The following is a 23,153-nucleotide window of genomic DNA, read 5'->3' on the forward strand; positions in this document are numbered from 1 at the left end:
TGAGGCGCTGGGAAACTGGAAGTCTATGTAGATCAACAGGGAAAGGAGTGATTGGGTGAGTGTGAGGATAAAGGCAGCAGAGCTTTGGATGAGCTGAAGTATATGGTGGGTGCAGGATAGGAGGGCACCTGAGAGCACTGGAAAAATGATTGGCTTAGTAACAATTACCTCAACGAGGAATGATACTGAATGAAGCATTGTCTTCTGCTGCTCACCTCAGATCAGAAAAATCTCCCACAAATCAGCAATTTGACAGACTAAAATCACTAAACCAAATTGATTGACAAAAATAGGAGCACAATTAAAAGTACCCTGTAATACAAGTGTGCAAGACAACAGAGATTTGTAAGATATTGTTCATCAGCGTTTTCACTAAGCCGAGTCTAGCATAGGTTGACTATATTTTCTAAACCGAATCCAGGAACATACAGGGTGAGGGCACAGCAAAGTAGCCAGGACAGAAAATGTAGGTTGCGCAGCGTAGCAAGGCAAAATTTTTTAGCAGCCTATATTTTAAACAGTTGGACATATACACTACAAATGCAAAGTAGATGGGTATATAATTACCACAGCGGTGACGTCACACGATTGAAGCACAGTCAGACAGCAGACAATCCGCTCCGCTCCTTCCCACCCCATCCCCCCAACCACCACCACCCCCACACCCCCCCAACCACCACCACCACCCCCCACCCCCCACAACCACCACCACCACCCCCCACTGAGACCACACTTGATCCCTCCGCCACTCCGTGACTCGGGTCACACCTGGACCCTCCCCTCCAGTCCCCGTGACTCGGGTCACATCGGGCATCTCTCCCACTGTGTCTAGGATTAGCCCATTAGCCCGCCCCGCTTCCCCGTGACTGTGACTGGGCCCTCCTCAGCAACCTCTCCCTCACCTGCAGTGCTCCCAGGCACTTCAGGCGCCAACAATCCAGCAACATGAGCCCGGCTGGACACATGTGCAGAAAGACCACCTATTCGCGCATGTACAGTGAGTCACTCTGGCCATTGTACAAGTTGTTGGTTAATTCAGCCTTAGAGCCGCAAACTGACAGCTCGGGGGGTATACTCACTGCCCAGGGCGGTCCACTTCAGGGACAAGTTTCCTGAACCAGGGACTCTTCTGGGGACATTGTTTATCCGGGGACTATTTGACTAGAAAACAAGGATGTATGGTCACCCTAGTCTAGCAGTCTCTTGTGATTAAAAGGTTTTTTTGCGTTTAAACAATATCCAGTGATATGTTGAATACGTCAAGAGGTCAAATGTCCTTTAGTAACAGAATGTTGTATCCATCTGTATCCCTAAAGGTAGGATTTCACAGAGGAAGAGGAGTAGTCCATTCAGCCCCTTGATCTTGCTGCACAATTCACTTATATCAGGGCTGGTTTTCACCTCAACTACATTTGTCCACCTTTGCTCAATATCCCATGATACACTCACCCAACAAAAATCTATCGATCTCAGTATTGAAAGCTCCAATTGTCCGAGCATCCACAGCCTTTTGAGAAACTGTTCCAGAGTTGTACTAAACTTGGTGTGAAAAATGTTTCCTGATCTTGTTTCCTAAATGGCATAGCTTTAATTTTAAATTATGTCCCCTTGTTCTCGATTTCCCCACTACATTATATATAGCATCTGAACACTTTTCAGAAACAAGAACAAAGGAATGTCCAATCAAATTTTAAAGAAGATACAATTAAATTGAAACTATTAGAGCGTAACTTTTTAGGATTTCTGACTATGCCATCAAGGGAAAATCTTGGTATAATTTGTGTTAAAAAAGCTACTAATAAGTTAAATGTAGCTCTCAAATGGTTAGATTTAAAAGAACAGCAGAGCAGAGAAATGTAGAATAGGATTCAAATGACCGGTCAGAATCAGACTGCTTCAGGCAGTGCAAGTTAGTGTCAGCTCTGGCTCATTGGTAGCAAGCCCACCTTCGAGGATACTGGGGCGGGGGGGGAGAGGGGGCATCCTTGGTATTGAACAAGTGAAACCGGTGATTGAGTGACCCGGTCAGTGTGGGCCGGGCTGAGCCGGGCCCTACCACCCCGCGGCCGGCGGGGTCACTGGCGCTCTGACCCAGCACTGACGGGGTGAACCCGCTCGGACTTAAACAATCTGCAGGTCCCCCGCCCCCCGCGCACAGTGAAAGCTCAGTCCCAGGCCGGCTGCTCCTACCGAGTAAACGCCGATCCGACACACGGCGGCCGACAGCTGCAAACACTGGCCCATATCTCCGGCCACAGGTGCCGCCTCTCCGAGAAACCGGCGGCAACGGCCCGACCGCCTCGACCAGACTGGAGGGGGAGGGGCGGCAGGTGGAGGGGGGGGGGGGGGAGAAGGCGGGGCCTGGAGGAGGGGGGGGGGAGAAGGCGGGGCCTGGAGGAGGGGGGGGAGAAGGCGGGGCCCGGAGGGAAGGGGGAGGAGAAGGCGAGGCCCGGGGGGGGGGGGGGGGGTGGAAGGAGAAGGCGGGGCGGGGGAAGAAAAGAGAGGAGGCGGGACCTCATAAGAGGGGCGGGGGGTCTATGCTCAGAGAGGCGAGAAAGGGGGTGGGGCCTGGAGCAGACTGGGATCGGGTGGAGACCTCTCCATACACACTCAATCCCTTCCTTTGCTACCTGTCAGTCTCCACTTCACTCCAGGCACGTCCATTTCAGTCAGTCAGTCATAGCCCAGGGCTAGTGGGTATTGAACAATAGAAGAAATAGGAGCAGGACTTGGTCATAAGGTCCTTCGAGCCTGCTCCGAAATTCAACAAAATCATGGCTGATCTTGGACCTCAACGCCACTTTCCGGCTGATCTCGTATCCCTTGATTCCCCCAGAGTCCAAAAATCTATCTATCTCAGCCTTGAATATAATCAACAACTCAGCATCCACTGCCTTTTGGGGTAGAGAATTCCAAAGATTCACATCTCTGAGTGAAGAAATTCCTTCTCATCTCTCTTAAATGGCTGACCGTGTTATACTGGATATTATTGGACCAACAATTCAGACAACATATTTCAAATCCCACCACGGCAGTTTGACAATTTGAATTCGGTTTAAATCTGATAAGAGGGATCAGTAAAAGCGGTCACAAAGCTGTCAGAATATCGTGAAAACCCAACTGATTCACTAAAGCCTTTTAGGGAAGGAAATCTGCCGTCCTAGCCCCGTCTGGCCTGTGACTCTAATCCCATGTCAACTTATTGTGTCTTAACTGCTCTATGAAGTGGCCGAGCAAACTGCTCAGGTTGTACAGGACAGGATGGCCAATAAATGCCAGCTCTACCAGCGATGCCCACAACCTGAGAATGAATGAAAAAAAGCCCATCTCTTTACTCATCCTAGTCACAACAAGCCTCATTGACTCCATGTTACGCTCTAGACAAACAGAGTACAGCAGGGGTCTGCGCAAAGATTTCAGATGGTCTTCCAGGTGGTTTGTCTTATTAATATATAAGGGGAGATGACTGATGTTTTTAGCATAAATATCAGTAGTCTCCCCTGTATATTGATACAAGTGGCATAGTCTCAGCGATACAAAGACTGCATATGCAGTCAATTTAGGTTCTTACTTTTGGACACCATTTGTATGGTTAGACAAGTCCTTTTGTCAGTCACTGAATTTTACAGCAGTATTTATCTCGGTTAAGTTTTTTTTTAATCCAAACCTATTCACTTCAATGTTCATAAACCACTCATTGCTTTTAACTATTGAAAGTTCTCTTCCAGTGGAGTAAACCAGAGTTGGGGGTGCGGAAATCCGCGAGTTAATCCAGCATCGCATGGGCCGAAGTAGCACAAGCTTTCCTCACAACCCTTTCCTTTCCCTCGAGCAGAGCTGCCCTGTGTTGGTGTGCATGCGTCGTGTAGCCTTGCCGTACAGCAGATCTTCTCAATGAGTTCACAAATTGAGCACTCATCTGACTCCATCACTACCGAGCTTGTACCATTTTCATTCTGTCTATTCACCGCATCTCACTGCCCATCAGTGCACTTTGATTGTCCCTGTCTGTGGGAGCACAAGTGCACTTGCAACTCATGACAAACAAATATGCAGGATGTCCCTATATATTTTTAAAAGTAGCATGAAACTCTACTCGTCTTGGTGTGTATACCACTTGAATTGTCCATTTTCTATGCCTGTGTAGGAGGTCTCCAGCTTTCTGAAACTAATTTTTCACACTGCCCAAAGTGCAGGTTGTAAGAATGCAGACGATGCTTACGTTTGCACACTCAGAGGTTGAACTCTAAACTATCGTCAACACCTTCACCGAAGCGTATGAGTATGGGCCTTACACTAAACATCCATAAGGCAAAGGTTCTCTACCAATGTGCTCCTGCCACACAGTACTGCTCCCCGATTATCAAGATCCCATGGACCATTTTCCATACCTTGGGAGCCTACAGTCAACAAGGGCAGACGTCGATGATGAAATCCAACACCACCTCAGTGTGCCAGTGCAGCCATCGGTCGCCTGAGGAAGAGGGTGTTTGAAGACCAGGACCTCAAACCCAGCACCAAGCTCATGGTCAAGGACACCATTAAAACCTCCTTGAAAAAGTGCAACATCCCTACCAACACCTGGAAATCCCTGGCACAAGACCACTCAAAGTGGAAGCGAAGCATCCAGGAAGGTGCCGAACATCTCTTCGCCGGGAGCACGCGGAAGCCAAGCACAAACAGCAGAAGCAGCGCACGACAACCCAAACACCCCACCCACTCATCCCTCCAACCACCATCTGCCCCATCTGTGACAGAGACTGTGGATCCCGCAATGGTCTCATCAGTCACCCGAAAACTCATTAGTGTGGAAGCAAGTCATCCTCGACTCCAAGGGACTGCCTAAGAAGAGAGAAGTATGCTCCTGGGGATATTTTACATCACAAAAAGGAAATTAAAAATGTTCAGCATAGGAAAGCATCTCGGTAAATATTACAACAGTGACTACACTTCAAAAAGTACTTCATTAGCTGTAAAGCGCTTTGAGACGTCCAGTGGTCACGTAAGGCACTATATAAATGCTAGTCTTTCTTTAGATACGAGGGAAGAAAAAAGCTTTTATGACAGCTGCTGTTTGAATTGGAAACCCAATCTTACAGTTTAAAAAATTTGAGATTTGTGGGAAGAAAATAAAGCACAAGAGAGAGAATGAATCAGGACATTAACAGGAAGGCCACACTTTGTAACAATACAAGCTATTAATAAAGCAGCACCATCATTTTAAAGGAGAAGGAGAACATCAATGCAATTGCAGAATTTGGAGCAATAGGGGGAACATATCCAATGACAAAAGCATTTGTGGAGGGGAAACACATCACTTTATTCCACCCCAGTGAGTTGTGAGTATATTTATTTATTTGTTTATTTGATGTTATGTGCACCTAAACCAAAGCAGTCCCATTGATCTTGTATTTATAGGGTAGAGACAGCAAAAGAAACAATTGTGAACGTAAAAGCTTCATCTCTGCACCATGGTGAGTTAAGCAAACCAAGTTCAACTCCAAGTGGACATCAATAATTTCAGTAACCCACTTACATCAAAATGTGAATCCTTAAAATGCTCTAACGATCCTATTATTTGTTGAATAATTTTGGTGCAGTGAAATTTGTTACAAACAGTGCATTGTAAAATACTACTCATTAGAATGAATACTGCATGAACATAGTTTGCTATTTATTCTTGTGCTTGGTTTATTATTTGTGGCAGTGCAACCAGTATCAGTTACATTGTATATTGATCTGGTTTACATAGATAGTTTAGTCTAGTATGATCTTAAACAAGATAGTTGTAAATAAGTTGTGTTCTGGTTTTGAGTTAGATGCATTCACCCTTTGGCGGCTTACCGTTTGCTATCCATCCTCTTAATTGTGGAACTGCCCTATCTTTGCTTATTTACATTTAGCTTCACATGCACCAATTTCTGTGCCTCCTCTATGATCAATTTTAGATTTTTTTTCGGGATGGTGATAGCCAAGGTCTATTGTAACCCTTCAATCACCTCTGTGCTCGAACAAAAATAGCAAAAAAATTCAATATATACCAGTCATCTTCCACGCTATTGCTCATAGGGAGTCCAAGGATTCAAGGTTTTAAAGCAGCAAGGATGTTCTAGCTATATAACACACAATACATTATCTGGGTCACCGCTTTAGTGACTGTCAAATTCTGGTTATTACTGTACATGTTTTGGGGATTGAATTCCACAACTCTGGCCAGTTCCCTTTGAGCTGGAACAGTTAATAAGATAGAAACTTCAACTGAAATATTCATTGTGTAGCTTGCTTTCATATAATTTGGGAAAACTCAAAAAAATTCAAATATGAGCGACACTGGCAAGACAGTATTTGTTTCCCGTCCCTGGTTGCCCTGAGAGCATTAAAAGTCACCTGTATAGCACAAGACCGCAATCACATATAGGCCAAACTCGGTAGGGGTGGCAGGCCCCTGAAAGACATTAGTTAACCAGTTGGGTTTTTACAACAATCTAGCAGCTTTGAAAGGTTTTTTTAGTACCAACTACAAATTAGAATCATAGAATAGTACAGCACACAAGGAGACCATTTGGCCCATCGAGTCTCTTTCAGAGTCAATCCCACTCCACACATCCCTGCAATTTTTTCTCCTTCAAGTATTTATCCAAATCCCCTTTGAATCTGTATCCACCATCCTATCAGGAAGTGCCTTCCAAATCTTAACCACGTGTGTACACAAGTTTTTCCTCATGTCGTCTCTGGCTCTTTTGCCAATCACCTTAAATCTGTGCCCTCTCGTTATCGACCCTTCAGCCATTGGAAACAGTTTCTCTTTATTTACTCAATCTAGACCCTTCATGATTTTGAATACCGTTATCAAATCTCCTTTTAACCTAATCTGCTCCAAGGAGAACAGTCCCAGCTTCTCCAATCTATCTACGTAACTGTAAACCCTCATGTCTGGAACCATTCCATTAACTCTCTTCTACCCTTTCCAAAGCCTTCACACCCTTTCTAAAATGTGGTGTCCAGAATTGAACACAATTCTCTGGGTGGGGCCAACTAGCTTAGCATAATTTCCTGGCTTTTGTATTCTTATGCCTCTATTTATATGCTGAGTTTATTTGCACCACAAGTGGGTTGGAACAGATTTCTGATTTCTCCCCTTGGAGGACAAGACATACCCAATTTGTCTGGAATGTGTAATTTGATCTTGGCTGCTGGAGAGTAATTTCAACCAGTCATCATTACAGGCTAGACGCCACGCCCCACCAAGCTGCTGCAGTGCGGCTATGACTATGGCATCTACCGGTTAATGTGGAGAGTCACCTACAAAAGCAAAATAATTCCCACATGGTCACATATGGCCTACCCTATCGACCTCCTCCCAATCATCAGTTTAGCAATACAACATAAAATGTGGGAAATATTCTACAAGTCAGGCAGCATCTGTGGAGAGAGAAGTAGAATTCATGTTTCAGGTCGATGACCTTTAAATCAGACCGTGAAACGTTAATTCTGTTTCTCTTTTGGTAAATGCTGCCTGATTTGCTGAATGAAATCCACAGCAGTGACAATTTTACATAATTATGAGCTGCGAGGTTGATTTAGTGAAGTGCATTTCCTTCAACCAGAATAGATGAGGGTGACGTCATTACAAGTGACATCACAAGCAGAACTGTAGATTTTTAGCATGCGCTGTGAATGACATCATCAAGTGGCCCAGCTCATTTGAGCGCAGCATTACATCACGGGTCAACCGAAAACCAGAAGTACCAACACGGTCACTAATCATGCTGTCAAACTAAACACTCTGCGTGAGAGCTGCGGTGACTGATGAAGCATTGTATCTGGGTCATGGATTATTAACAGGTTTATTGGGTATGAAGTGAATAGCGACTGTGTCACAACTTCTGGATTTTGTCCAGTCCAATGAGGTCACTTGCCACACACTTACCAGGCTTTCTGAGAAATAAACTCACTGACGTTCATGGTCAAGAGCGGAATCCATGTCTAGGAGGGAAACAAGGGAGAACATGGCACGGGTATAAAAGGAGGTAGGGTTGGAAGAACGTGATCCACATCTAACAGAGGGATTGGTCAAGTTCTCATCCCCTCCCTTTAGACCTCTATCAGGTTCCTCCCCCATCCTCATTGTTCTCTCCGAGCTGTCAACCCAACCCAGGCCCCCCCCCCCCCCCAAGTTCCTGACTGCTGTAAACTTCTATGATTCTATGACATCCCCACCCCCTCTTCTTCCACCCATCCCCCCGCCCCTTCTCCGATCCCCCCTCCTATCCTCTCATCTCTCCCCCCCCACCAATTCCTCCCTCCCATGATCCCCCTACTCTCCCTCCCCACGATCCCCCCACTCTGTCTTCCCCCCCCCAAATTCCTCCTCCTGTCTCCCCCTCCCCCAACAATCCCCCTCCTCCTCCCTCTCTTTCTCTGCCCCCCCCGATCCCACCCCCTCTCTCCCCCACCACCCCCAATCCGCCTTCTCTCTCTTTCCTTCCCCCTGATGGAATGTTGTCGTTTATTCCCAGTGGGTAAGAATTCAAAATGAAGAAATGATGCTACAGTTATACAGTGCCTTGGTCAGACCCCATCTAGAGTACTGTGTTCAATTTTGGCTACCGAATCTCAGGAAGAATATATTGGCCTTGGAGGAAGCGCAGATTCACCAAAATACCAGAGCATAAACTCTTAATTTAAGAGTCGAAATTGCATAACTTAGTTTGCATTCCTTGAATTTAAAAGTTATGGATCATCAAATTGAAATCTTCAAAATGATAAACGGATTCAAAAGAGTAAATGTAGGGAAACTATATCCTCATGATTCCTGTTACCATAATGAGTGTGCATGAAATTGGAGGCATCCTATTGACATGGGTAGGGAATTGGTTAGAAGGTAAGGGACAGAATAGGGATAATGAGTATGTGCTCAAATTGGTAGGATGCAACTAGTGGTGTCCCTCAGGGATCAGTACTGGGGTCTCAGCTTTTCACTATTTTTAAGGACGTGTTTATTTGTACTGTAAAAATGGCCGCCCGTGCCTCTGATTGGTTCGCTTGGAGGCTAAGCCACACCTTGAAGTTTCTCTAGAATGTGTAACTGGAACCGCCCAGCACAAGTTCTCACTGACTTCGCAAATTGTAACTCGATCCACTTTGACTTCCAGAAGCCACAGAAGATAGATCTCCCCAGAAGCCACCAAGTGCCAGCCGAAGTCCCTTACCCCAGCGCAAGTGTGTCCCTACCACCAACCAAAGTCCCTTGCCCCCCACGCAAATGCTGCCTCCCCAGCTGAAGTCCCTTACCCCAGTGCAAGTGCATCCCTCCCCTAACCTAAGTCCCTTACCCAGGCACAAGTGTATCCCCCCCACCATAGATGGTGCATTGTGTGGGTATGAAGTGTCAGTGTCGTGACTTCTGGATTTCATCCATTCCAATGATGGTGGATGTGGGTGTAAAGGGGGTTGGAAGAAAGTGATGTGTCTTCCCAGAGTTCCTTCTTTCCACCACCCCTCCCCAAACAGAATCCCCCTCTCTCTCCCCCGTAGGAGTCCACATAAAGGGACATAACCTTAAAATTAGAGCTAGCTGTTCAGGGGTGATTTCAGGAAGCACTTCATATAAATGGTAGTGGAATTCAGGAACTCTCTTCCCACAAAGTGCTGTTGAGGCTAGGTCAATTGAAAATTTCAAAACGGAGATTGATAGATTTTTGTTAGGCAAAGATATTAACGAATACAGGACCAAGGAAGGGAAATGGAGTTAAGATACAGAGCAGCATGATCGAATTTAATGGCAGAACAGGCTCAAGGGGCTGAATATCCTACTCTTGTTCCCATGTTTCTATGATGGAATCCAGATCAAAGGGGCATAATCTTAAAATTAGAGCTGGGTCATTCAGGAGTGAAATCAGGCAGCTCATTTTCACATAAAAGGTACCACAAATGTGGAACTCTTTTCCCCCCAAAAGGCTGTGGACGCTGAGTCATTTGAAATTTTCAGGACTGAAAGAAAAAAAAAAATCAATACATTTTGTGTTAGATAAGGCCATCAAGCGATACGGTGCCACTGTGGGTAAATAGAGTTGAGGCACAGGACAGTCATGATCTAACTGAACGACAGACAGGCTTGTGAGGTCGAATGGCCTACTCTTGTTCCATCTTCCTATGTTCCTAAAATACCTTTCCAACAGTGAGCCAGCTGGTTGCATTGACAGAAAGGAAGATCATGTTTAACAGGAAGCCTTTTGCGAGATACCACACAAGAGGCTGTTGGATAAGATTAAGAGGTTATGGCATTAGGGGCAGGGTAGCAAAGTGGATTAAATGAGTGGAAACAGAGTAACACTTTTTCAGGGTGATTGGAAGTGAATAGCGGTGTTCCATAGGGTTCAGTTCTGCAACCACTCCTGTTCGCTCTGCACAGCAATGATTTGGATATAGGGTTAGAGGGAGTGGTGCTCAAATTTTCAGATGAGATGACACTTAAATAGGAAGCCATAGCAAATAATTTTGAGGACCAAAGAAAAATGCACTTGCAAGGGGATATTGACAAGATTGGGTAATGGGCAAAGAAAGGCTAGATCAAATTCAATGTCAGTAAATGTGAGGTAGTACATTTTGGTTCAAAAAAAGTACACTTTGATCGCTGAAGATGTGGAAGGGTAGAACAATTTGTGAGTTTAGCTCCAGACATTAAAAGCACCACTTCATGTAGATAGCACCACAAAAAAGGTAATTAAATACTATATTTCATGGTAAGAGGTACCAACTATAAAAGATGAGATATAATGGTGAATCTATATAAAATCTTAGTAAGTACACAGTTGGGAGTCCCGTGTGTAGTTTAGGAGATAGAGAAGTTACAGCGTAGATTCAGTAGGATGTTGCCCACTGAGAAAATACAAATAAAACTTGAGAAATTAGGGCTATTGTCATTAGAACAGAGAAGATTGTGGGGTGATGTTATGTACTTATGCTTGGGGTCACCAGACACCAGGAGGCGCCACTGTCGGAGGTCATCAAGCTGTACGCGCATGTGCACGGTCACTGGTATATAAGCGCGGGTATCATGTCACGTTGGTTACTTTGGCCGCGAATAAAGTTGGATCAGGTTTACACCGGAGGCAGTTTACAGTAACAAGTCTTAAGTCATTACATTCATTACATTTGGCGACGAGGTAAATTAAGAACCTTCGCATGTACAATGGGCACTATTGGAATTCTGGAGAGATTCGCAGATGGCAAGGATTGGGCGGATTTTAATCGACCACCTGGATCAGTATTTTGTGGCCAACAAAATGGAGGGAGACGCTGACGCAGTTTGGCGCAGGGCGGTTTTCCTCACCGTTTGTGGTCCAAAAATTTATGGCCTCGAAGAATCTTCTCTCGCCTTTACGTCCAACGGACAAAGAATATGAGGATGTGTGCGCTTTGGTGCATGACCATCTTAAGCCAAAAGAGGGGATCATCATCTCACGCTATTGCTTCTACACGCACGTCCGTGCTGAGGGCCAGGATGTGTCAGGATTTGTTGCCAACCTGCGACATCTTGCTGAGCCGTGTAAGTTTGGGAACATGTTGGAAGACATGCTGCAAGATTTCTTCGTGATAGGCATCAACCACGATGTGATTCTTCGGAAGTTATTGGCCGAAGAGAAGCTGGATTTGAGCAAGGCCATCGCGACTGCCCAGGCATGCATAACGACTGATGATAATCTCAAGCAGATATCATCGAAGAGTCGGAGCTCCACGGTAAGTAAACAAGATTGCGTCGTCGTTTGGCAGAGCTGCTTATGGCAGAACCTACTCAACTGCTTATGTGAAACCTGGAGCTGCTCAAAGTCCGCCAATTGGTACGAATCCGATGTCACCTGTTGGCGTTGTGGGGGCAATCATCGGCCTCATCAGTATCGGTTTAAACAGTACTCCTGTAATGGCTGTTCGAAAGTGGGGCATCTTCCGAGAATGTGCCCACAACTGAGAAAGCGTGCTGCCACTCATCACATTGCTGATGATAACCAGTCTAGTGCTGGCCCGGATACACATCCTGAGGAGGAAGTGTATGGTCTGTATTCGTTCTTGGGAAAGAGCCAGCCAATAATCGTTAATGTGAAGCTGAATGGCGTGCCTATATCAATGGAGCTGGGCATGGGTGTGAGTCAGTCGATAATGAGCCAAAGGACATTCGACAAGCTGCGGGACACTAAGACTGTGAAGCCTAAGCTGAGTCCAGTCAATGCCAAGTTCTGTACTTACACTAAAAGGAACTCATACATGTGATTGGCAGTGCAGTAGTCAAGGTGTCATATGATGGTGTGGTTCATGATCTACCGTTATGGATCGTCCCAGGTAATGGTCCAACGCTGTACGGCAGGAATTGGCTCGAGAAAATCAAGTGAAATTGGAATGATATCAAAGCATGGTCATCGGTGGATCACACTTCGTGTGCTCAAGTGTTGAAGAAGTTTCATCTTTTGTTTGAACCGGGCATTGGTAATTTTACTGGAGCCAAGGTGCAGATTCACCTGGATTCAGATGCAAGGCCTGTCTATCATAAGGTTCGGTCTGTTCCCTACATGACGAGGGAGAAGTTGGAAATTGGACTTGACAGACTCCAACGTGAAGGGGTCATATCACCAGTCGAGTTTAATGAGTGGGCCAGTCCTATTTTTCCTGTGTTGAAGAGTGATGGCATTGTCAGAATTTGTGGAGACTACAAGATTACAATTAAGCAATTTTCGAAACAGGATCAGTATGAGTTACCAAAGGCTTATGACCGGTTCGCTATGCTAGCTGGTGGAAAGTCATACACTAAACTGGATCTGACGTCGGCCTATATGACACAGGACCTTGTCGACACTTCGAAGAAACTCACCTCCATCAACACCCATAAAGTATATGACACAGGACCTTGTCGACACTTCGAAGAAACTCACCTCCATCAACACCCATAAAGAACTGTTTGTCTACAACAGGTGTCCTTTTGGAATTCATTCGGCTGCAGCCATATTTCGGAGGATAGGGAGAGTCTACTAAAGTCCGTTCCTAGAACTGTTGTGTTTCAAGATGACATTCTGGTCACAGGTCTCAACACTACTGAACATCTGAACAATCTTGAAGTTGTCTTACATCATCTGGACAAAGTGGGGCTCAGGCTGAAACGTTCGAAGTGTGTTTTCATGATTCCTGAAGTTGAATTCCTGGGGAGGAAGATTGCTGCTGATGGCATCAGGCCTACTGATTCAAAAACCAAGGCCATCAAAAATGCACCCAGGCTTCAGAATATGACGGAGCTGCATTCATTCCTTGGGCTACTCAACTACTTCGGTAATTTCTTACCCAGATTGAGCACTTTGTTAGAGCCACTGCACGTGCTATTCAGAAAAGGCGACAACTAGGTCTGGGGTGTGTCTCAAGGTAGAGCCTTTGAGAAAGCTAAGAAGCTGCTCTGTTTAAACAAGTTGCTTGTTCACTATCTAAGTGTCTTGTATTGGCCTGTGATGCTTCATCATATGGGGTTGGCTGTGTACTCCAACAAGCAAATGAGTCGGGTAAACTACAACCTGTTGCGTATGCTTCGAGAAGTTTGTCAAAGGCGGAAAGAGCTTACAGCATGGTAGAAAAAGAAGCTTTGGCCTGTGTGTATGGGGTCAAAATGATGCATCAGTACCTGCTTGGTCTTCATTTTGAACTCAAAATGGATCACAAGCCACTCATTTCATTGTTTTCAGAAAACAAAGGAATTAATACCAATGCATCGTCCCGTATCCAGAGGTGGCCGCTGATATTGTCTGTTATTCGTCATAGACCTGGCACTGAGAATTGTGCCGATGCACTGGGTTGTCTGCCATTGCCCATACCTGATATGGAGACGCCTCAACCTGTAGATCTACTACTAGTAATGGATGCTTTTGAGAGTGAAGGAACACCCGTCACTGCTCAACAAGTTAGGATCTGGACCAGCCATAACACTATTTTAAAATCAGTTGTGAAACATTGTGTCCTCAGTGGTGATTGGTCTGCAATACTTATGCAAATATGTGATGAGACCAAACCTTACAACCGTCGTAAAGATGAACTGTCCATTCAGTCAGATTGTCTAGTGTGGGGCAATCGTGTTGTCATGCCGAAGAAAGGTAGAGAGAAATTTGTATGTGAACTACATAGCACTCATCCTGATATTGTCATGATGAAAGCCATTGCTAGGGCTCATGATAGGTAGCCTGGAATTGACTCCGATCTGGAATCATGTGTGCATCAGTGCAATACTTGCATGCAGCTAAGTAAAGTACCAGCAGAATCTCTGCTGAGTCTTTGGTCGTGGCCATCTAAACCATGGTCGAGGATCCATATCGATTTTGCGGGCCCTTTCCTGGGAAAGATGTTTTTTTATTGTGGTGGATGCATATTCAAAGTGGATAGAGTATTATTATGTCATCCAGTACACCTACAGCTACTATTGAGAGCCTTCGTGTCATGTTTGCTACTCATGGTTTGTTTGACATTGTTGTGAGCGACAACGGGTCTTGCTTCACAAGTCTGGAGTTTCAAGAGTTCATGAAACTCAATGGTATTAAACATGTGAGGTCAGCTCCATTCAAACCTGCTTCTAATGGTCAAGCAGAACGTGCTGTTCAAACGATCAAGCAGAGCATGAAACGTGTAACTCAGGGTTCACTGCAGACTCACTTGTCCTGTATACTGCTCAGTTACAGGACCAGACCTCATACGCTTACTGGGGTCTCCCCTGTTGAACTACTGATGAACAGAAGTCTCAAGACCAAGCTCTCTTGTTCATCCAGATTTGAATGTTCGTGTTGAACACAGACGTCAAAGTCAGCAATGGTATCATGATCGTGCTGCTGTGTCACGTGACATCTCTGTCAACGATACGGTTTATATACTGAACTTTGGTCAAGACCCAAAATGGATCGCCGGTACTGTTACAACCAAGGAGGGTAACAGAGGGTGTTTATTGTCGTGCTGAAGAATGGGCAAACATGCAGGAAACTTGTTGATCAGATAAAACTGTGACACATGGATGAACTGGATCCACTTGAGGAAGATGCAGTCAGTGACCAACCAACCAATGTTTATTCATCAGAGGACTTTGCTGTCATTATTGAAACTGGACCTCCAGTCCCTGATGTGGTCATTACCACTCCCATCAGATCGGTTACTCAGCCTTCAGTCACAACTGACTCAGAGCACTCGCCTAGAACTGAAGTTGAACTGAAACAATCAACTCGTGAGTGGAATGTCCCAGACTGTCTTAATTTGTAAAAAGACTGATATTAAGATCTTGAAAGGGGATGTTGTTATGTATTGATGCTTGGTATCACCAGGCACCAGGGGGCGCCACTATCGGAGGTCATCGGGCTGTACGTGGCGTGCGCGGTCTCTGGTATACAAGCGCGGGTACCATGTCACGTGGGTTACTATGGGCGCGAATAAAGTTGGATCAGGTTTACACCTGAGGCAGTTCACAGTAATAAGTCTCGAGTCATTACAGGTGATATGACAGAGGTGTTTAAAATTATGAAGGATTGGGACAGAGTAGATAGAAATAAAATAGTTTCTAGTGATTGAGGGGTTTAGAATAAGGAGATATAAATGCAACAGACTTAGGACAGGAATAGAAGAAACTGCTTTTACACAGAGGGCTGTAACATTGTGGAATGCACTACCAAAGTAAGTGAGACATGCAGAGTCCACTTCAACATTTAAGAATAAATTACGTAGTTTTATGAAGTTAGAGGGATATGGGAACAGAGCAGTCACATGGGATTAGAACGACTACTCATGTGGAGGATAAACACCAATATGGACTCGTTGGGCTGAATATTTCTGGGCTGTACTTTCTATGTAATTCTATGAGCGAATCCTACTGAGGCATGATGAGAGATTCTGTACATGTTCTGACTTGCTATAACCCCGAAGCTAACAGTACAACAGCATGAGCTTCACACTCAGACATCGAGGCAGTTGCATTCATATTAAAAAATTGCATAAACCTACTCAAACACAAAATAAACAACTTTATAGACAAGTTTAATTATGAAATTCAAGATTTAGCAGAAACTTGAATTTTAGTCCTTTTTTTTTTAAGTTGCATTTTGAGCTATTTAATTGATTTGCCATCTCTTTTCCAAAATCAGTATGGTCTCCTATTTGGTCATTTAGGATTAGTTGTTCCTATGGGGTCAAGTTTCGGCCTGCGAGTTGCACCTTTTTTTTTTGGAACAACTAGTTTAGAATGGAGTATCTTAGAAATTGCAATTCTCGGCATTTAGTTTGCTCCAGTTCTAGCGAGTTAGAATAGTTCCATTTTAGAATAGATTTTTTTTTCCAAAAGGGGCGTGTCCAGCCACTTACGTCTGTTTTGCAAGTTTAGGCAGCGAAAACTTACTCCAAACTTACTTAGAATGGGGGAAGTGTAGATTTTTGTGCGTGCAGAAAAACCTTGCCTACACTTTTAAATCAGGTGTAGGGACCGAGATGGGGAGGGGGGGTGGGGGAGTGAAGTTTACAAATATTAAACACTTCACTTTTACAAATAAATTGCCATCATCAATAATAAATGATAAATAAATCAATCAAAAAAAAAATAAATAAATAAAAAATTAAGTTTCTACTCACCGACTGCAGCACCGGGAGCCCTCCAACAGCGTGCTGGGACGGGGCCCCGAAGGTGTCTCTCCCTCTGTCTCTGTCAGTATCTCTCTGTGTTTCTGACAGCAAGGGGGTTGGGGGAAAGAGAAAGAGAGGGGGGGGGAGGAGAGAGAGAGAGAGAGAGAGAAAGAGAGAGGGGGGGGAGGAGAGAGAGAGAGAGAAAGAGAGAGGGGGGGGAGGAGAGAGAGAGAGAGAGAGAGAGAGAGAGAGAGAGAGAGAGAGAGAGAGAGAGAGAGAGAGAGAGAGAGAGAGGGGGGGGGGAAAGAGGGGGGGGAAAGAGAGGGGGGGGGAAAGAGAGGGGGGGGGGGAGAGAGGGGGGGGGGAGAGAGGGGGGGGGGAAGAGAGGGGGGGGGAAGAGAGGGGGGGGGAAGAGAGGGGGGGGGGAAGAGAGGGGGGGGGGGAAGAGAGGGGGGGGGAAGAGAGGGGGGGGGGAAGAGAGGGGGGGGGGAAGAGAGGGGGGGGGAAGAGAGGGGGGGGGAAGAGAGGGGGGGGAAGAGAGGGGGGGGGAAGAGAGGGGGGGGAAGAGAGGGGGGGAAGAGAGGGGGGGGGAAGAGAGGGGGGGGGGAAGAGAGGGGGGGGGGAAGAGAGGGGGGGGGGGAAGAGAGGGGGGGGGGGGAAGAGAGGGGGGGGGAAAGAGAGGGGGGGGGAAAGAGAGGGGGGGGGAGAAAGAGAGGGGGGGGGAGAAAGAGGGGGGGGAGAAAGAGAGGGGGGGAAGAGAGAGGGGGGGAAGAGAGAGGGGGGGAGAAAAGAGAGGGGGGGGGAAAGAGAGGGGGGGGGAAAGAGAGGGGGGGAAAAAGAGAGTGGGGTGGGAAAGCCGGAGCAGGATTTGAACAGGAGGGAGCCGGTTACGGGACTTGAACTGTGGTGGCACAGGGGGGGGGGGGGGGGGTGGGAGGGAGAGAGCGCGCCGAGCGGGACCTGAAGCTGAAGAGGAGGGAGGTGCAGTCCGATCTTCGCCGCCCCAATGAGCCCATTCGGCCAGGGCTAGAGGCAGCGTGCTTCGAGCCCCTCCCACACAGCCTCGGGGGCCTCGAGCTACTGCACTGTTTTCAGCGTTGGGACCTGGCTCCGCCCCCGACCCCTTGTGCTATGCCACGCCGAGCATGAAGACGTCCTGAAGAGTTCGCAGAATCACAAGGTACGTTTTCGGCGCCCTTTTTCTTCCAGAAAGTTGGTGCACCTTAGAGATGCGCCATTTTTCCAGAGGGCGGAAACTTGGGCCAGTTAAGTCCCTAGTAGTTTCTCACTGGTAGTTTTCTAGCCACTCCGTTCCGACTTCCTGCCATCATATACAAACCAAAGTGTGAAGCCAGTGATGATCACATGATAGGAAACAGGAACAGAGAACGTCAAGAGGATATTTGATGGCAGATTTTAAAAATTATATTGCAAAGGTGAACGATGATTTCCTCGGGTTGGGGTATGTGGTAATTAATTTAGAATCGCCTCAAAAAGCAGAGAGTTAAGAAACATTTCTTTAATCAGGATTAATGCAGCATGGAATGATGATAGGATGGTAATTGGCCTGCTTTTTGTTGACAGGACATACATGGACAATTTTCCACATTATCTGGTGGATGGTTGTGTTGTAGCTGTACTGGAACAGCTTGGCTAGAGGCCTGACTAGTACTGGACCGCAGGTCTTCAGCACTATAACCGGGATTTTGTCGGACCTGTGGCCTTTACTGTCTTCAATACACTCAGCTTTTCTTGATATCATGGAATTAATTGAATTGGCTGAAGACTGGTATCTATAATGGTGGGGATCTCAGGAGGCCGCCGAGAATCGTCCACCATTACCGACTGGAAGTGGCAGGACTATAGAGTTTTGACCCTGATCCGTTAGTTGTGGGATCACTTAGCTCTGTCCATAGTATGCTGTTTAGCATGCATGTAATCCTGTAGCGTAGCTTCACCAGGTTGGCACCTCATTTTCAGGTGGGCTTGGTGCAGCTTATGGCATGCTCTTCTACACTTCTCATTTAACTAGTGTTGGTCATCTGGCTTGATGGTGATGGAGGAGTGAGGGATATGTGGACAATAAAGTTACCAATTATGACGGAATACAATTCTGTCTCTGCTGTTGGCCCACAGTGCCTCATGGATGTCTTGTCAGCCGGTGGCTCAGTGGGTAGCATTCTCGCCCGAGTCAGAAGGACTTGAGCACAAAAATCTAGGCTGACACTCCAGTGCGGTGCTGAGGGAGTACTGCACTATCAGGTGCTATCTGCAGATGAGACGTTAAACCAAGGCCCCATCTGCTCAGTCAGGTGGACATAAAAGATCCCATGGCACTATTTTGAAGAAGAGCAGGGGAGTTACCCCAGTGTCCAGGAAAATATTTGTCCCTCAATCAACATAACAAACACAGATTATCTGGTCTTTACGGTTTGTGGGAGCTTGCTGTGTACAAATTGATTGCCGTGTTTCCTACATTACAACAGTGACTACACTCCAAAAGTACTTCATTAGCTGTAAAGCACTTTGAGACGTCCAGTGGTTGTGAAAGGCGCTAAATAAATGCAAGTCTTTCTTTTCTTTCTTTTTCAATTTTGTAAAATGTGGCAAAGTCTCTGAATTTCAAAGCTGCAGCAGCAAATAATAGGCCACACATCACATGATATTAAAAGAAACTTAATTATCTCCTGTAATGCCAAAATGGTACCAGGACCACAGATACTACAGTCCCAGTCTCTATGCTCCCACCCACTGTTATTTTTAAATACAGTCTTTTGACTGGCTTACATTTGAAAAATCTGAGCACATTCTAAACCCAAATAGACTTGTCTAGAACCAGATGGGTCGATTCGAGTCCCAGGATTGCTCTCAGCTGCCACTGTAGAGGGTCAATCTTTTCCATTTTAATCAGAGCACTGATTTCCTACAGCGTGTGTATTTAAAAAAGGGAGGATGCAAAAGAACAGGATGCTCACTCTACTGCACATGCATCTGTCAGAGATAATATTGCAGCAGTACTGATTCAACAGTCCACAGCTCAGATTAGGCCACCTACACATCAAAGGTCATGTGATGTCAAGCAGCTCCTTTGGGGAAACAATGAGTGGAAAGCAGAAAAAATAAAGTATTTATCGATTCGAATAGAACTGTGTTTGCTATATATACCTCATTTCTATTTTTAAATGGGCATTTGTGTTCTTTTCAGGATTGTGAGATAAACTTAGTCAATGTATTGTATGTGCTTTAAAGTACTAACTGATTAAAAAAAGGTTGTCATGCACTATAATGGATAACTGTGGGACCTTTTTAAAAGCCCAAAGATTTAAAATGTATTTTTCAACATAATCTTTCTTTTTGTGGCAGCAATCTTATAAAATGATCACATAGGGTGTTGAGCTTTGCTCTGAGCTTCTACTAGTTTCAGGAATTGAATAAAATGGTGTACTTTAGTGCCATATGGCACAGACAGTTTAATTATGGGACACTGCAGCTTTAATGAAAGAGCAAGTTTTAAATATTCTCTTACTACAATCACAAAGTACTGAGAGATTATACTGGTATTCAAAATTAGATTCAATTCACCCACATTTATTCGTACATACCAACCATCAAGATTTCCCCAGCTTTGTCTGCATTTGCTGACCAAAAGCAGCATGTTTTTTTTAAAAAAACGGCCCAAGTATTTTTTGTTCAACTTATCCCAAAATGCCCCAAATTCTTCTTGTATTTGTATGAATCCATGGAATTCTGTAACCAAGAAAATGCTGGAAACTTGTGCACATGCATAGAGTTCCTGTGCTGGCTCAGTACAGTATTGCATGAGAGTCAGGTATAAGGATTAACATTCACCAGATCTTAACTAGTAAACCCTGTACTACAAAACTAAAAATGTTATTTCCAGCATTACAGACTCTAGGCTAGAAATTGGTCTTTTCATGATACAGTATTTTTTCGGCATTTTTCGCCAAACAAGCAAAAAAAAAAAAAAAAATCGCAAAAAACAGAAGAAAAAAAATCACAAAACATTCACAAGACACTTATCTAGCTAATTGCTGAAAAAAATTAATAAAAACTTGAACTTACCTTTTTTGCAGGTCTTTATACTTACCGCTGGTTTCTGGGGCTGCAACACAGGCTTTTCTCAAGCGTTTTTTTCACCCAGAATATGGGTGCATAAACAGCCAATTTAAAGCGATAGTGCTTTTATCGTCTTGCATGTCGGCGGTCCGCTTTTCAGCAGTATTTCAAAACCACCGGCGCAAGACTTTGGCCAATTTACCTGATCACCTTTTTTCGCCAAAAACGCCGAAATATCAGCAAAAGAAATGAGCGCAATTTTCAGCCCAGAGATCAGTCTTATTACCGTGAGCTGCTGCGATTGTGAAATAAGTCGTTCCTATACTATTAGCAGCATCCTATGCTTACATTTCCTGTAATTAAATTACCTTCAGATGATACAAAAATCAAGAATAAATTGAAACTTGCAACAACTAATTTAGCATTTAAAGTATCTATAAATTATTTCAACTCAATATCTTTAGTTTCAAAGGCCGAATCACAGTTCACTCTAAAAATCACCAAAACATCAAAAAAAAGTCAAATGTTCCTGGGGGTATGGCTCTTGGCATGATCCATTTCCAGATCTGCTACTGTGGAAAAGCATTTTTGTGCACAGGTATTTCAACTTTTCCCTACAATATAACGTATAGATATACCTGCAGCTTAAATTGCAAAAAGTTCAAGTCACACTGCACCCTCAGGATAACCACTTGTTTTCCTAGGCAACATTTTTAGGTATGATCCACAGACACGGATGAGAATCATGTAAAATAGAATGTAACTTCGTAAAACAGTGACCTTAAAGTGGTTGGTTGGAGACCTATTTTCCAGCTTTTGAACTGTTGATTGTTATTTGAATGGCCATTTTTCAGTTTTTGAAAGTTTTCTAAGATGACATGCATGATTATTTTTCCCAGTATTCTTTCGTTAATGTAAAATTATCAAGCTAGTATCTATTTTTCACAGCACTTTAGTGCATTGGAGCAGAGTAGGATACAGAATTCCAATCCCCTCCATACCACCAAACACTATTGGGTTCTTCTCAAACTTGATAATTAAGATGAAGAGTCCATCTCAATATCAGTTTTACCACTACAGAACTCAATGATTCTTATCAGCTGCAATTTCACACCTACACCATCTGGTTCACTAAGGAAATCTGCCGTCTTTACCTGTTCTGGCTTTTATGTGACTCCAGACCCACAGCAATGTGGATGACCCTTAACTGCCCTCGGAGTTGTACCAAACCGCTACAAAGTATCACCACACAGACTGCAGCGGTTCAAGAAGACAGCTTAAGGGCAACCTTCTCAAGGGCAATTAGGGACAGGCAGTAAATGCTGGCCTTGCCAGCGATGCCCACATCCCGTGAGTGAATTAAAAAAACACACACATTGAACTAGCAGAGCAGGTTAGTTTTCAACTGGAGATAAACAAATGATTGAACTGTAGTACAAAAAAAATGTTCACACACAACTTTTCATCTCCATCCCTTTCAATTCCAACAAAATGGGTACAGTAATGTAGTGGTTATGTGACTGGACTAGTAATCCAACGAACAAGTTCAAATTCCATCATGGCAGTCGGAAAATTTTAATTCAGTTTTTTTTCAGATTTTTAAAAACTGGTACCAATAAAAGTGACCATGAAGCTTTTAGATCATTAAAAACACAATTGGTTCACTAATGTCCTCCAGGGAAGGAAACCTGCCATTCTTATCTGGTCAGGCCTAGATGTGACTCAGTCCCACATGTGGATGACTCTTAACTGCCCTCTGAAGTGGCCTATCAATCCAGCAAGTTGAAACAAATCACTACAAAAGATTAGCGGTTCAAAATGGCGGTCCACCATCACCAACTTCTCAGGACAACAATCATAAATGCCACCCTTACCAACATTCCCAGAATGAATTTTTTAAAATCCTTTTTAGAACATGATAATGGCCAAATAGAGCACAGCAGACACATAAAAATTTCAACAACAGACCCAAGTTAGGTCAGTCATAATCAACCTATCTAATCCCAAGTACAACTGTGTTGTCATTATATAACATTAAAGTCAATCTATTTTAATGCTATATACACAAAGCAATTCTGATATTACACTCGTAATTCATCATCTAAAATTTTTCACAACATTACCATTCTTGGAGCTAATAATGGATATATTATTAGTGGTAGCGATAGGTCAAAGCCCAAGGAACATTTGTAGAGCTTTTCTATGCAAGCAAGCAAGACCTTCTCTATAATGGGGTAAAGTACTAGATTTCACAATTTTGCTCCTGAACTATACCACAGTAACAGTAGATGTGCAGTCACCAGTAAGTCATGCTAGAATTACATGACCCAAAACACTTTCCCCAAACACAAGCCAGGTTTGCAAGAGACAAAAAAATCATTACCTTGCTGAGTGTTCTTCACACTTCAAAACAGACATACTATGAAAATCTCACACATGGTTTACTAAAATACTTC

At 44.5% G+C, this 23,153-nt stretch overlaps 1 protein-coding gene across 2 annotated transcripts in view; it reads right to left on the reverse strand.

Moving 5' to 3' along the window:
- The window catches only part of LOC139240236 (ADP-ribosylation factor-like protein 15), a 462,002-nt gene that overhangs the window by 424,083 nt on the left and 14,766 nt on the right, over window positions 1-23,153 (reverse strand). Inside the window, exon 1 of one of the 2 annotated variants that reach the window (XM_070868722.1) lies at window positions 2,191-2,302. The exons of the other annotated variant lie outside the window; for it this stretch is intronic. Within the exon in view, the coding sequence (XP_070724823.1) occupies window positions 2,191-2,244 (54 nt within the window). The 5' untranslated portion in view covers window positions 2,245-2,302. Of the gene's footprint in view, window positions 1-2,190; window positions 2,303-23,153 lie in introns of those variants that run through there. 2 annotated transcript variants of the gene reach the window in all.

The sequence above is a fragment of the Pristiophorus japonicus genome, chromosome 2 (assembly GCF_044704955.1).
Source record: "Pristiophorus japonicus isolate sPriJap1 chromosome 2, sPriJap1.hap1, whole genome shotgun sequence".
Taxonomy (NCBI): Eukaryota; Metazoa; Chordata; class Chondrichthyes; family Pristiophoridae; genus Pristiophorus; species Pristiophorus japonicus.